The sequence below is a fragment of the Astyanax mexicanus genome, chromosome 16 (genome assembly GCF_023375975.1).
Source record: "Astyanax mexicanus isolate ESR-SI-001 chromosome 16, AstMex3_surface, whole genome shotgun sequence".
Lineage (NCBI taxonomy): Eukaryota > Metazoa > Chordata > Actinopteri > Characiformes > Acestrorhamphidae > Astyanax > Astyanax mexicanus.
This window is the reverse complement of record NC_064423.1, coordinates 34194892-34211370: the sequence shown is the minus strand read 5'-3', so window position 1 is coordinate 34211370 and position 16479 is coordinate 34194892. Positions and strand designations below refer to the sequence as shown.

The 16479-nt window shown below is 35.7% G+C and overlaps 1 protein-coding gene across 2 annotated transcripts in view; it reads left to right on the top strand.

Moving 5' to 3' along the window:
* The first annotated feature begins 3014 nt into the window (after window positions 1-3014).
* tpcn2 (two pore segment channel 2) overlaps window positions 3015-16479 on the top strand; it is a 139247-nt gene continuing 125782 nt past the window's right edge. The window contains exons 1-7 of one of the 2 annotated variants that reach the window (XM_049465781.1): window positions 3015-3454; window positions 9189-9244; window positions 9349-9425; window positions 10681-10858; window positions 14050-14166; window positions 15075-15181; window positions 15726-15798. In XM_049465781.1, the coding sequence (XP_049321738.1) occupies window positions 3322-3454; window positions 9189-9244; window positions 9349-9425; window positions 10681-10858; window positions 14050-14166; window positions 15075-15181; window positions 15726-15798 (741 nt within the window). In that variant the 5' untranslated portion in view covers window positions 3015-3321. The remainder of the gene's footprint in view (window positions 3455-9188; window positions 9245-9348; window positions 9426-10680; window positions 10859-14049; window positions 14167-15074; window positions 15182-15725; window positions 15799-16479) is intronic. The other variant, XM_007254629.4, reaches the window with a different exon arrangement.

Sequence of the window (16479 nt, the reverse complement as noted above, 5' to 3'; positions counted from 1 at the left end):
TCTTTCATTTACTCTCATAGTTTCATTATGTTTCATTATGATGTTCTCATTTCCCACCTTTGTAAAACTTCACAGGTTTTCTGAGCTATAAAAGCTATGAGATGCGTGTGAGTGCGTGTCTGTGTGTTCGCGCTCAGGGTGTGGGTGATTCTGAGGTTTTGAAATGACTTCCTTCACACAGCAGTGTGATACGGTCAGGACCCCTCACATTCATGTCATGCCTTACCTAGACCTTGCCTACATACTTTCATTTCATGTTGGCTTTATTAGAATAACTGTTTTACTCTATTTTACTGGTCTCTTTTTTCATCCATTTATTAATTTAAAACTATGTAAACTGTATAATCTGCATTCTACAGTAAAGAAAAACACACTATATGCTCAAACATTTGTATATCCTCTTGAGACCCAGTGTCCTCATATGGGGACATTACATCTCTGCTTCTCTGCACTTATATACTTAATTTTTTTAAACATTGACCATTTGGCCTCATATGGAGACACTCCCCGTACCATCTAGTGGTCACAATATGACAACATTACACTCAATTGGTTGAAAACTAGATAGAGGGAAGCCCAGTCAAAGGTTTTTACAGCCATTCCAGACAGAAACATGGACCAAGTAAAATCCTCCCCTTTTATGTTTGAAATTAGTTTATTTTCTTTTTGTTGAAAGCTAACATTTAGTTGTTGCATGAGCACACTGTTTTTCTTTTTGTTGCAAAAATGACTTCCTGCACAAGGACAAAGTTTAGTTTTTATACTTCTTAGGTCCTAGTAATCCCAAATAGAAAGTGAAAGAGAAAGTGTCCAGGTCGCAGGAGGATATAATCTTGCTTAATCAACATTTTTCTGAAATCATGCATATTAATTAGGGGTGGGTGATATGGCCCTAAAATAATATAACGTGATTTCATGGTATTTTTGCTATAACAATTCTCTTAGCGATTTGACAAAACACTGAATTTTAAATATATATATATATATATATATATATATATATATATATATATTTCAAGAGTACACTACTGCAACAAAATTAAAATGTAATTTCATTATTGCATACAATATGATATGGCACACCCCTAGCTGAGATATTAAAAATATATATATTACAAAAATTGTATCAGATTTGTAACAGAAGTCAATGATCCAGAATGTCATCATACTAATAAAAATGCACTCCAAATATCTCCATATATTCAGGATTAAAGTAAAATAAATGATACTGGACAGATATAATCTGTCTCTAGTAGATATATAATAAGAAATGAGAACTGTGTGAATTTTTCTTTTGCTAAAAACAGGACAAAAGTAGTACCCTGATGTGATAATTAGAGTTGGATGATATGGCACGATATTCCAGGGTATAATATTGTTCACAATATTTAAAAAAAACGTAGCGATATTATTGAGTACGATACAATATGATATGGCACACCCCTAGAATTAGTAGTCGGTGCCCTCTGTTCTGCAGAAACTGTCTCAAATCTGCTGGGAAAACTTTCCACTAGATGCAGCAACATGTGCTGATGATAATAATGAATGAATAAAAATAAATCACAATATATTTGCTTGCTCAGAAAACATGTCCATGTGGGGTTGGTGTGGGGTTAACCAACAGGAAACGAGAAACTTTTGAATGTAGTTCTTGAAGTAAACCCTCTGTGTTTACATTTATGAATAAGTCTCTGTGTTATAAATGTTGACAACAGTACACTTCCTCTTACTAGAAATTTCTGAACTTGATCAGATGGTGTAAAGAGAGTTTTTCTTCACCAAGGGCAATTTTTTTCCAATCCAATCATCTTTTTTAGTTGTCTCCCATGATCTTCTAAGAGTCTAAGTTGACCTTTTCCACTTGCATCAGCACCTTTATAGAGTTCCTTAAAAAATAAGTGGGACATATTTATATGTAAACTACCATCCACGCAAAAAAACACTCTTTATACTGATTAGCATATTGTGTGTTGCATTTTATTTTGGTCATGCTTGTCCGTGCTTTTTTTGCAGGGGAGTAATACCATATATTCTAAAGTATACTATATAACTTTATTAATCAGAAAGAAGTTTCTCAGGGGCGGGGTAATTTTCTCTTTAATGGGGGGTCCTCTGTTATTTTATTCCTCTCCAGAGTGACCATGTGCATGCTTTTTCAGACATGCACATCTCTGAGTTTCGTCACCTTGCGTTTAATAAAATATCTATTTGTCCACTGCCACACCCAGTAATCACACTCTGGGCTTGTTTCCTTGAAGATTCATGTAAACACAACTGCAGGGAAAATGAAGGAGGAGCTACTGAACAGGATGTCATGTGACCGAGAAAGCAAAATAACTCACTGGTCCTCCTGTTTTTTTTTATTTTTTATTATAATGCAGTCCGGATGCAAGAGTTTTTTTTTAATCACTGAGTAGAAGTGTAAAATATTTTTCACAGATGTTCCACTGAGAAACTAATCCCGTCCAGATTTTAGACTTTATATTTACAATGCTCAGTAAAACGTCCCTAAATAAGATTTAGGGACGTTTTGTCCAAGACGTCTTAACGTTGATTTGTACATAGGCAAAATGTATGCTTAGATATGCAGAGCTACACAGTGATAAGGATGGAGGAATAGAAAATTGTATAATTTTTTCTTTTTTTTTTTTTACAATTTGGTTAAAAATAAACACTTGTGGAATCCACCATGGGGGAGTGGGGTTTGTATGTACACATAGTGTTTTTGTTTGTTTGCTTGTTTTTGTTGTTGTTTTGTTTTCTCTCTCTATGCTGAAAAGACAAGAGATTTCACAAAAAATAAGATTGCATTTTTTTTTTTTTTGCAGTGTATATTTTTTCCATCTTATAGTACACATTAAAACACAATCTTTGTTAACAAATTCTGACCAAACACAAACTACAGGCAATGGGGCATCCACACTGATGTTGTCTGATGTCTGATGTTGACACTTTATGACGCGGCCAGTGACACTGAGTCACGAGGCGTTTATAAGAACTACAGATGGGCTGGAGATTTCCTAACACTGCAGACTGTCAGCAGCAGCAGAGACTAGAGGAGGGCACAGAGAAAACGTGACACAGGAGAACATGGGCGGAGTGGAATAAAAACAGCCCTCTGAGTGAAGTCAGACAGAGTAGAGTAACTTAGCTGCTGTTTGTTGTTGTGAACAGAAAGTTTGTAGCTAGTTGTAGGTAGTTACTTATAGTCTTCTGTCAGCAGCTGCTGAACACTGCTGTGAGTGAGGAGCCCCTCTGTTTGTTTAACGAGTTAACTCTATAAATGACCGAGAAAACCCGCTGAGAACTGAAGCAAAGCTCATGGAGTCCGAGCCGTTGCTGACCGGGAGTATAAACCGGGGCTCTGTAGATTATGGGTCTCGACACAACAGTCGTTCAGACGCGGAGTCTCCGGTAACGCGACCAGCCTCGTATTCAGGCTCTGAACAGGAGCGTAAGTTACCTTAACTAACTTTAACTTTAACTTTACCTCAGCCAGGTAACGTTAACCTAAGTATAGTGTAACTATTGTTACCTGACACGTTAGTTAAGGTAGTTTAACTTGCATGTGTTGCTTTATATATTTTTTTTATTGGTTTAAAATGTGGTTTAAGTCTGTAAAGTGTTTAACCAGGTTGGCTCTAAACTAGCCAGGTAACTATAGTTACCTAAGCTAGCTATATGTCGTTAGGGTAGCTAGCATAACCAACGGTTGCAATATTTCGTTTTTATTGGTTTAAAATGTGTTTAATATCTGTTAGTGTTTTAGAAAATGTGCAAATATTTCTCTTTAGTTCACCTAACGTTAACTTAACGTTACCTCAGCCAGGTTCAGCCAGCCCCAACTATTGTTACCTGACAAGTAAGTTAGTTCGTTTAACTTGCCTAACAAACTGTTGCTTTATTTAGTTTTTTTATTGGTTTATAATGTGGTTTAAGTCTGTAAATCAATTTACCAGGTGGGCGTTAAATTGGGGTGCTGTTAACCTAAGTAACCTAATTAGGTTAGCTACCTCAGCCAGGTAACTATAGTTACCTAACCTAATTAAGTAACTAGTTAACCCAGGTTAGCTAGCATAACTAACTGTTGCTTCATATAGTTTTTATTGGGTTATAAAGATATTTAAGTCTGTTAAGCAATTAACCAGGTGGGCTCCAAAATTGGGGTGCTGTTAACCTAGTTGACCTAATTAGCCAACTATCTCAGCCATGTAACTATAGTTGCCTAAGCTAGCTAGTTAAGTTAGCTAACATTACTAACAGATATAGTGTTTATTTTTTTGTTGGTTTAAAATGTGGTTAATATCTGTTAAAGTTTATAAAACTATGTTTTCGAAAACTAGCTTGGCTTTTTTGGTTTAGTTTCACTTTTTTTGCTTTACTACCATTTAAGGTGGAATAGGAATTCGATAAACAAGTGATATAGAATTTGTTGACACTTTTTAAAGGTGTTTAGCATCAAAATATAAACTCTTATAACAGTGGTTATTTGTTTTTTACTATTTATAAATATTGAAGTCATCCAAAGTATTAAACAAACCAAAATATAAGGATTAGCCAGGTGGGCTCTAATGTGCTGTTAACTTAGTTAATCTAGTTAGCTACCTCAGCCAGGTAACTAGCTAGTTTAGATCGACTTTTGCACTTAATGCTTATCTGCTGAAGAAAGTCCTATTCTATTGGCAATACTTCTATACATGGACTAGACTAACTATTAAACTTTGTCAGCAATTGGAGATTAAATTAGAGTAGCTGAATGCATTCATTAGTAAATGTGTCCACAAACATTTGGACGTAGTTAATTTTAAGCACTTGATGTTGACTAACACTATTAATAACACTGTGTCCTTAATAGTAAACATGTTTGAAAATAAAGAAAGCTGAAATAATTAGATTAAATAAAGGCTGTAGCAAGAATGGTTCTCCATATAAATGCTGTTTGGGAAATTAAGCCAATAAAGGATAATTTAAGCTCTGAGAGGGGAAACACATGCTTATAAAAAGTACATGTACTGATGCATGTCTGTAACATCCATGTGTTGCCGTGTGACCTTGGTGACCTTTGGCCTTTCAATTTTTGGTTTGTTGTATTTTTGTTTTGAATCCTTGAAGTGTTTGTCTGTAGCTGTACTAGCAACGCTATGTTCTGCTGGTAACAGAAAGCAATGCTACAAGCACAGGCACGCCAGGAACGACGCCCTGTCCCATGTGGAAGTGTAGTGTTTGGTCAGCAGTAATGCTTTCAGTATGTAACTCTAACACAATGACTCACGAGATGGGAGGGCAAAGTCTGGGTTAGCACAACAGCAACTGTAATTTCTATGACTTCTGATTGAGGTGAACTAAAATTATGACCTGTCCTTAATTTGCATACTCATATTTTATCCCCTTCTACTGTAAGGTTATTTGTGACTGTGGAAAAACAGCATAGTGCTCAGTATGGAAACATAAAAAATTTAGTTTTTTTTTTATCTAAAACCAAACTAAATAAATCTTTTAGCACATATTGAATATGATGCACATTACAGAACACTGTTTTTAGAGTTGTTCATTCCGTTTGCAGACATCTTAAGTCTCCCGGTAGTCGCGGGAGTCTAAAGCATATCAATAACTGCTCCCTGATGCCTGCAAGTCAGATAAAACCTCTCTGAATCTAGTAAGTGCACGCAGGCGACACAGACTTTTTTTTACCTGCGTGAGTGAAAGAGAAGCAAAGGGAGGTAAAGTCGCTCCCATGTGTGCATATTCATGAAGTGCATGCAAAACACAGATAAAGTTTAGATTGGCCTCTTCTCTACAAAAATCAGTTTTTCTCTACAGCCAATGCAATTTTAGTGTGGGTGGTCTACCCCCCTCCTGGACAGGATGACTGGATGCGTTCATTTCATCATGGCTCCCTTGTTTCACCTATGACTACTCCAGTATATACATATCTGGTAAAAGAAAGGACTGGAGCTATCTACCTTTTGACACTTTTTTTTTTCCCCCATTGCATAAATGAAATGGCAAAGGTTTGTGTCTCTGTTACATTCTGTACATTGGGCTGGTTGGTTTGGGCTTCACGCTACAGTTTAGTGAGTAGACTAAAGAACTTTACTACATCCTGTTGTCATCAGCTACATGGCTTGAATTGTAGAATGTTATGCTTTTTTTCATTTATTTTTACATCCAATTAAATGGCATTTAGCTGATTCTCTTATCCAGAGCAACTGGATCCAGAGCGACTGGCAGACAGCGATGAGATGTTTGTGCTGCATTTTTGTGAATTTTAGCTCCATCCCATCAGACAGATGAGTCTTTGTGTTCTCCCTGGCAGTGATTTGCTTCCTCCACAGGTATTTCACCTTGAGTGAAGTTATGTAAAATTGTTAGGTATCAGCTTTGGAGGACAGAGGAGTCTTTTAGAGAGAGTTTTCACTGTAAGTTTGGGCTTGATATGCCTCAGTCTAGTTAAATGCAGGTTTCTGACCCTCTCACTATCTTTTGTGCAGAGTTGAGTAATGCTTATTTGGTTTTAGCTGAGCTTTGACATTTGAAACTGTGAAAAGTGACTCAGAAGTAGTTCTAGACAATGTATTGTTTTAGCACCGTCATCACAATGTTTGCACGCACATAGTCAAATTCTGCCACAAAGTTTTATTTCCCATGAAAATCTATAGAGGAAGTTTGTCTGCCCATTATGATATTTTTAATTATGTTTTTGATACAAAGTGAGCATTATTTAGAGACATGGCATGTTGAATCATTGACTTCTGTTGAAATCTTTTAAAAACTCATGCACTTGGGATGGGCAGTATGACCTTAACATACCATAACACTCTTGATAATGTAATCTTGGTGATATGACAAAACAATTATTATTTTTTAATAATTTCAAGAATATGCTACAGCAACAAATAAATATTATAAACATTTGTCTATTTTGTAAACAGTAACTTACCGAAACATTGATTTTGTTTTAAATAATAGTGCAAAAAAATACAAAAAGTAACAAAAATAAAGTAACAACAAAAATGGTCATATTTAGTGCTTCGCATACACTGTAAAAAAAAAACAATTTTAAGTAAATGAAGTAAATATTAAAACAAATGTAAAATAGACTGCGATATCACATGATAGTTATTTTTTATGTGGTCAGATTTTTGTGCGTTATTGTTGCGTAAGAGACAATACATATTTTTTTTAATATCACAATAAAAATCGCATAGCAGCAAAAAATCACAATACCCTAATCATCTTAAAAGGTTGTTTTTTTTTGTTACAATATCGCGCAGCCTTAATCAGAAGCATGTTTCTATTTAGAATTTCAGAGAAGAAGTGACCTTTAGGTAACTAATAGTGTTCTTATAAATACACGTTACAGTCTGGTTAAGCTGAACTCTGTTTGAATACAATGTGAATACAGTCACAATCACATTCAGATTTAGTTTAACAGATCAAAAAATGCTCACACCCAGGAGAGGAGGTTGCCCTGGTCTGGACTCGGTTGAAGCTGACACAGTTCGATTGTTCTGAGAATGTGATCTGACCTAAATCCGATTTAGTTATCAGGTGTACTTTGCTAGATTGATCTAAACTGCATGTAAGAATGCCTTAAATCAAAGTTTAAACCTAAATTCAACAGAAGTGCAGTCGGTTCATACATTTAAGGCCCATTGGTTTCTAATAACAGTGGAAAGTCAGTAATATTTTTTTCTACAAGCAGTATAATAATTGTCTGACTGATAAGCTAGAGACTGATAAGAGATATAGGTTAGTCACTACAATAAATCAAGGTTCCCACATGTCCTGGAAAAAAATGACATTTATAGACTAGTTTTCCAGTCATGAACATTACTCAGATTTCTTGGAAATATTTGTAATGTCCTGGGAATATTATATGATTATATAGTGTGTAATATTAGAAATGAATTAATCTTAATCTTATGTGCCAAAGAATGCTTTTATTTTGTATTTAAACTTAGTGTATTACTTTGGTTGGGGTGTAAATCTTTACTACCTTATGGATTATGTTTTTTAATTACACAAGACGGTGAATTAAACATTAAATCCAATTTTTCTACGAATGTACAAGCAAATCTTGATTCAAGCTATTTCATTTTAACTATTTCTTTTTTTTTATGAATATTAAGCAGCCCCCTTCAAATTTACATGCAACTTTTATAATAAAAACAGTTAAAATATAACATCCTTGTATTTCTGTTTAGGAAAAGTGTAAGATATGAAAATCGTTGCACATAAGAGTTCTTCACAAGTTTCTAACAGAAACAAATATCCATCTACTAAGATTCACTCTGGAGCTTCTTTATGTAAAAATGTGCAGTATTCATTATCCTATTTTGAAAATCACATTAATTCAGTTAACCTCCCATCCCTAATTAAACATCCCTAGGTCTATGTATTAGTCTGCCAGACTGCGAAATACAAATTTTCTCTTATTATTGTAAATGTAATGGACTAATAGTTTTTTTTAATAATATATATTAGAGCAGCTACTGTGCACGTCCTTTTAATGTTGACATTTTTTAGTTAGCAAATGCATGAAAATTAAGCTTAATCTGAAAAATGGATTATTTGTTTCAGTAATTGATAGATTATTTGACTGAGAAAGAATTGATTGTTCCAACCAAACCTAATTATAATTACCAACTTTTGCTGATTGTGAATGACCCAACCCAGGATCTGTTTTTAGGTAAAATGAGAATAGTTATATATTTTTTATTTAGGATAGATGAGGAAAGGCAGTAACCTCAATAAATTTTAAAATTTTAGACCCGCATGTAATGCAATATTTGATCTTATTTTATTTTTGCGTTTTTTTACTTATCTGAGTAAAACATTATCTTCCATTGATTTATATTTTAACAAAAACCTCTCCGACACAAACCCAACCCACACAGATTTATTGTGAACTCTCTGACCTGTATGGTAGTCTTAATGTTATCAGTATAATGTAGATTCACAGAATGTTTTATTACTTTCACAAGTGCTATTGTAACCCGTGTGACTCTGCTATGATTACCTAATCCAACATAGACAAAAATACACTGTATTGACAAAAGTGTTGGCTACCTGCTCGTTTATTATTTCTTTTGAAATCATGGGAATTCAAAATCTCAAGTGCAGATGTTGTATAAATGGAGTTCTTCTGTTTATTTAAAGTGCTGTTTTTGTTCTCCTCTGTTCAGATGATGGGGATCTCTATATCCAGCAAGCGGTTGTATTTATAGAAGATGCCATTCAGGTAATAAATACACTGCTAATGCTTTTCATTTTGCACTGCTTACTTTAACCTCTGTTTTTGTTTTCATGGTTTGTTAAATGTATTATTATTTATTTTTTATACAGTATCGGTCCATCAATCACAAGGTTGACTCTGGATCTTTACGGTTGTACAGATGGTACTACTCCAGGATATGTCAGTGGTAAGCATCCATTTGCCCTTATAAAGAACCTTAGTCAAAACTTGGCGCCAACTTCTGATGTCAGTTATTTGTCAGGTTTATGTTTCTCCGTCAAATCTGTACCTTAGCCTATGTGTAGTCACGCTCATTACGCCTTCAGGCTGGTTTATAGTTGTGCGTTGAGTCAACACATTGTCTTGTCATTGTGCGATTGCCCTACACTGCTCTGTGTGTTTATACTTGTAATCGAATGGAGAGCTGCACAATATTGAAAAAAAAAATACATTGCATATTACAATGTTAAAAATGCAATTTGTGTATTAATGATTGGAATAAATTAATAGTATTGTGCGGATATTATCTTTAATCTGGTGCATATTGTTCAAAATTTGAACAGTGTAAATTATTTGTATCAAGCAGCAAATGGGTTTTAAATTTTAATTTAACATTACACAAAATATAGAACTTTCTGCAATGTGGCTTTTGCATATTTGTACATTGCGATATTAATGGTGAAACGATATATTGTAGGTCAATAATTGTATTTTTTTGTCACCGTTCTGCATCTCACGGCTCACTGTATCCACATGCCTTATGTTTTTTTTTTTTTATGCAAATGAAGCAAACGTACAGCCTGAAGTAGTTTTATTTGTAAGATTTTTAGATGTTAAGCTAATTTAAGCAAATATTTTAATCTTATTCTATAAATCTCAGCTTATCCTTCATGTTTCAAGGTTTCTATGCAAGTATGGAAAAGTATGTAATTAGATTTTATAAAATTTCACTATTGTGTGGAAAAATAAATCTGGTAACAGTCTTGTTCTATTTTCTAATATATAAAATTAAGAATCAACATTTATAGAAGTAAACAGATATTTACTGATTTCAAAATAGACTTTATTTTCTTTTGTGTCTACTGGAAGTATTAAACTGTTGGATTTACAAAAAAAATATATATAAAATTCTTTTTTTAAAGAATTAATTTTAAAAAGAATTAAATGTTTTGTCATAAGAATAATGTATTACAAAAATACCCTGAAATATTGTGATTATAATAGCTCATAGTATCTGTGTTCATGTCCTTCCATGAAGTATATTGTGCATCTAAATACTAAATACAACACTATAGGCCTCTCACATCAGCAACAGTGTAGACTTTGCATTGGTTTGATGCAGAAGCATAAACAGGCCTTTAGTCTTAATCAAGTATTTGATTGTTAGTTTTTGTCTAAACATTTAAATCCTTTGTTGTGTGTTTTCTGCACGTGTGATCTAGGGGTCTCGGTTTAACTATTGCTGTGATCCTGGCTCTGGCCTTTGTGGAGAAACCCTCCTCAGTCACTCACACATCAGACCCTCGCTTCAGACCTGCAGCGTGGGAGCCCCCCTGTGGACTGACTGAGGCTATAGAGCTGGTCTGCCTCCTCATCTTCATCACGGATGTTGCTGTCAAGGTACACCTGTAAATAATATTGTGTAAATGCACTGACATTCCAAAAGTCATGACTTTTTCAATGCTCTATAGAAGCTAAAGAAGTTCAGAATATGAGTTAATGTGGATGTGATTTCTGCCGGAGTAGATTGTCTGTTTGCACAAACAGTTCTAGCCAGACTTTGATAGTCATGATCATCAGAGACTGTAAAAAAAGATAGACGCCGTGTCGCCGTTCCCATTCATTCAATGAAGCCAAAATCTTCCGCCGTGTTGGCGATCCTGACACCCGATTCTGCGCAGTAGAGACCAGAGGAGGGTGAAAGACTGTGGAGAGACAGCCTACTCATTTAAATAACCCCGCCCCTGAGGGCTGCCTCGCGGTCACAGGCTGCAGAGCGTGGCGGAGCGGAGCTGACGGTCCGTTATTGGTCCCGCCCATAACCAGCCCTTTTACCATAACCACACCTTTTTTGAATATAGCTGAATAACCTTCTTAAAAACGAATTCTGTGGGGATATAAAAATGTGACGATATAAGCAGAGGTTACACTAGCTGTTACATTTAAATAATGGAGGTAGAATTACAGTATATTAGAAAAAAACGTGATTGAAAGTTGTCTGTTTTGCCATTGAAACCTATGGTAATGGGTGGAGTTACACAGCTTTCTGAAACCGAACAGCAGGGGGCGCCCGACCTGTGGTGGCTTCACTTTTGAGAGACGATGCTCTGTCCAGCTATAAAGTCTATGATGATCATGAATCACTGTGCTGTCTACTGTGGGTGGTAATGCCTTCTATGTTATTATCCCAGTTCACACACACAACACTGTGGATTCATGATTGTTAAATGCCCACAACACATTGAAAAATTCCACTAGAGGATCTGTTTTTACAAGGTGTGGCAGCCATTTTTTGAATTATTTTCATCTAGAATTCCCCACCAAAGACACATGAATACACCTACATATGGAGTAACTGACAGTCTCTGAAAGCCTTAAATATACAACCCCTGGCAAAAAGTATGGAATCACCAGTCTTGGATGAGCACTCCTTCAGACATTTCATTCTGTAAAACAAACTCTGATCAAAAACATGATACAATAATAAGGTCATTCCAAAGTGCAACTTGTTGGCTTTCAGGAACACTCAAAGAAATGAAGAAAAAACATTGTGGAAGTCAGTGAATGTTACTTTTATTGACCAACCACAGGGAAAAAAATATGGAATCACTCAATTCTGAGGAAAAAAGTATGGAATCACTCAAATTGAAGGTAGAAAATAAGGACACACCCAGTCAATTTCCTTTCCCTAAATGGACACCTGCCTCAGATTAGATCTGCTCGTTAGTCTGCAGTTAAAAACACCTGCAGTCATGACACCTTGGAGGGCTGCTGGACGAATTAGAGTGGCAAGAACCATGGCTCCAACAAGAGAAATGTCTCTTGAAACAAAAGAGAGGATTGTGAAACTTCTTGAAGAAGGTAACTCTTCACGCATGGTTGCTAAAGATGTGGGCTGTTCACAGTCAGCTGTATCCAAGATATGGACCAAATACAAACAGCATGGAATGGTTGTTAAAGCCAAGCGTACTGGTAGACCGAGAAAGACATCAAAGCGTCAAGACAAGCAACTTAAGGCCATTTGTCTTGAAAACCGAAAAAGTACAACTAAACAGATGAAGCATAAATGGGAAGAAGCTGGAGCCAATGTATGTGACCGAACCATAAGAAATCGCCTAAAGGAAATGGGATTTCAATACAGGAAAACTAAAAGAAAACCATCATTGACACCTAAACTTAAAGGAACAAGACTGCAGTGGGCTAAGGAGAGGCAATCATGGACTGTGGATGACTGGATGAAAGTTATCTTCAGTGATGAGTCAAGAATCTGCATTGGACAAGGTGATGATGCTGGAACTTTTGTTTGGTGTCGTTCCAGTGAGATTTATGAAGAGGCCTGCCTGAAGAAAACAGTCCTTGATGATATGGGGCTGCATGTCAGGCAAAGGCACTGGGGAGATGACTGTGGTTAATTCTTCTATCAATGCACAAGTTTACATTGACATTTTGGACAGTTTTCTCATCCCTTCAATTGAACAGATGTTTGGAGATAATGAAATAATTTTCCAAGATGACAATGCATCGTGCCATAGGGCAAAAACAGTGAAGGCATTCCTTGGAGAAAGACACATTCAGTCGATGTCATGGCCTGCAAATAGTCCAGATCTCAACCCAATTGAAAACCTGTGGTGGAAATTGAAAAAAATGGTCCACAAGAAGGCTCCGACCTGCAAAGCTGATCTGGCAACTGCTATCAAAGAGAGTTGGCACCAAATTGATGCAGAATACTGTTTGTCACTCATCAAGTCCATGCCTCAGAGACTGAAAGCCGTTATAAAAGCCAAAGGTGGTGCAACTAAATACTAGTGATGTATTTTGAATCATCTTTTGTTTATCTGTTTTTCATGATTCCATACTTTTTTCCTCAGAATTGAGTGATTCCATATTTTTTTCCCTGTGGTTGGTCAATAAAAGTAACATTCACTGACTTCCACAATGTTTTTTCTTCATTTCTTTGAGTGTTCCTGAAAGCCAACAAGTTGTACTTTGGAATTACCTTATTATTGTATCATGTTTTTGATCAGAGTTTGTTTTACAGAATGAAATGTCTGAAGGAGTGCTCATCCAAGACTGGTGATTCCATACTTTTTGCCAGGGGTTGTAATAATTTAATAATTTGTCTGTTATAATAACAACAACAATAATAATAATATTATTAAGTATGATGCTACTGTAAGGGTTGTTGGTATTGTTTTATTGTCATTATTGTGTCACTTTTTTGTATTATTTACTGTTGTTCTTCTTTGGAGTGTATCTTGTGGAATGTATAATGTTTGCATTAAATCTAAAAAAAGCCGATAAAAATATTTAAATAATTAAATTCCCACAAAACCTCAGAAATCAGGCCTTACTCAAACTCAAAAAATTAAGTAACCTTGCCACAACCACGCTGGCCAGTATTCAACCTCACTCACAAGATAGCACCTCACAATTTGTACACATGTTGTAATTCCCAAGCTGTCTCCTGTGGTAAAATGTCTTGATCAATTTACATACTTCTGTCCCGTGACTTTTGCCATGTCAGTGTAATAGTCGTGAATTTTGTATTTATTATATTGTGTGTTTTGTTAATACCCTTTAAAATTCTACAGAGTCATCTGATTGGCTGGGAGGAATTCTGCACAAACAAATGGCTGATTGGCTATGTGTTAGTAATCGCAGCCTCAGTCGTTGATTGGACGATCACTGTTTCAATGCTGTGTAATGAGGTGAGTTTTACACTTATCGCGTCTGGTTTCTCTCAACATTCAGGCTAGGTGTTTTTGCTTTAAGTAAAGGCCGAGAGTATTAAAGAGTTTTGTCCTGTTATTGTTGGAGGAACAGTTGCTTCTGTCCATGGGAAATCTCTATATATATATATTTTTTTTTTCTCCTCATTTTCTCCCCAATTTACTCGGCCAATTACCCACCCTACTCATTAAGAATCCCCCCTACCCCCATTACTAGTGATTCCCCAACACCAGGAGGGTAAAGACTAGCTCATGCCTCCTCTGATGCATGTGAAGTCAGCCACCGCCTCTTTTTGAACTGCTGCTGAAGCAGCAATGCCGAGTATCATCACAGCGCTCTTGGAGGAAAGCGCAGCGACGCAGTTCCGATACATCAGCTCACAGATGCCTTGTGCTGATCAACATCACCCTTTAGAGTGATGTGGAGAGAGAACACCATCTACCCACCCAGAGAGAGCCAATTGTGATTTCTCAGGGCTTTGATAGTGAAAGGCAAGCTATATGAACAGGATTCGAACCGGCAAAATCCTGAGCATAGTGGCAGCGCTTAGCCCGCTGGATCACTCAGAGACTATGGGAAACCTTTCTACTTGGTTTTAAAGTATTGCTGTGAGGATTTGATTGTATTCAGTGCATCATTTTATCTTCAAATTTAATCATTTATTCATTAAATGTAATATATTTATTTAATTTTGATGCACACATAATATTTGCACATTTGTATACAGTACTTATACTAGAAATCACTAGTTGTGTGTTGGCTGCTGTGCAAACTAGTAAAAAAAAAATCTCCAGTATTTTTAAAAGAGCATTCCTGCTTAAGCTACAGAGCATCCTGTTGATCTTGTTTTTCTGGTTAATGTGTGTTTTCTTGAATTCACCTGCAGACCATACGAGTTAGAAGATTGCTTCGCCCATTTTTCCTCTTGCAAAACTCGTCCTTAATGAAGAAAACTCTAAAATGTATCAAGAGGACTCTCCCAGAGATAGCAAGGTAACTGCGTTAACTAACAGAAGCTTATATTTCTTCAAATGGAAATGAAAGCAAGTGTCTTCCATACATATTCATGCATGATTCAGCACTCTACATATTCAGGTATCCCATTCCTCCCAGACAATCTGGAAAACCTGGAAATTTGGAGACATTTATGGAAATGTTCTGTAAATATTTGTGTCACACTAGCTTAAAATGTCTCTGGTCTTACTGAGTGCATATTGTAGCTTGTTCGTGCAATATTTGTTTCTTTATTTTTATTCTGAACTGTTGTTTTTGTGAGTGTGTTACCAATGTGTCAGAGTTTGATAATATGGGTACATTTTCTGCCGCAGAATTACAGAAGGATATGCGTCTTAGAGTAGATGTGAATATAGTAGTACATTTTGAGTAGTACTGTTTTTTTTTAAATGCTTGTATCTACTTGCATTATGTATGTTATATATGGGATCTGGGAAAATGTTCTGGAAAGGTTTTTTTAAAAAAATGCTTTTCTAAACAAAACCTAAACCTTCTAAACCTTGCATTTTTTTACTCTTTACAGTGTGATCCTGCTGCTGGCACTGCACCTGTGTTTATTTACCATGGTTGGAATGCTGATCTTTCCCAAATCAGAGGTAAAAACATTATTGACCTGCCTTCTACTCTCTTCACACAGAACCATTAGAGTGCCAAAGATGCATTATTGAGTGTTTTAAGTTATTTTTTGTAATTATAGTTAATCTGTGAATAAAGAGTAAAAAGTGATTTGGAGTAAAAGTGCTTAGATGCAGTTTTATTAGCTCTTTGCCACCCTTTTATTTGCTTGTGGGGAACAAAACAGGCTAGACTAGCCAATAAAAGCAGAGTCTCTATCCTGTATTATAACAAACATTATCAAACATACAGCGCTGAAAAAAAAAAAAGAGACCACTTCAGTTTCTGAATCAGTTTCTCTGATTTTGCTATTTATAGATATACATTTGAGTAAAATGAACATTGTGGTTTTATTCTATAAACTACAAACAACATTTCTCCCAATTTTCAAATAAACATATTGTCATTTAGAGCATTTATTTGCAGAAAATGAGAAATGGCTGAAATTACAAAAAAGATGTAGAGCTTTGAGACCTCAAATAGTGCAAAGAAAACAAGTTCATATTCATAAAGTTGGAAAAAAATGGTTTTTAATCACAGTTTTCAATTATCTTGGCATGTTCTCCTCCACCAGTTTTACACACTGCTTTTGGATAACATTTTTCAAACTTGCTTCCATATTATCCTGAAGTAGCTCTTACATTTAGCCTCAAAATGCTTTC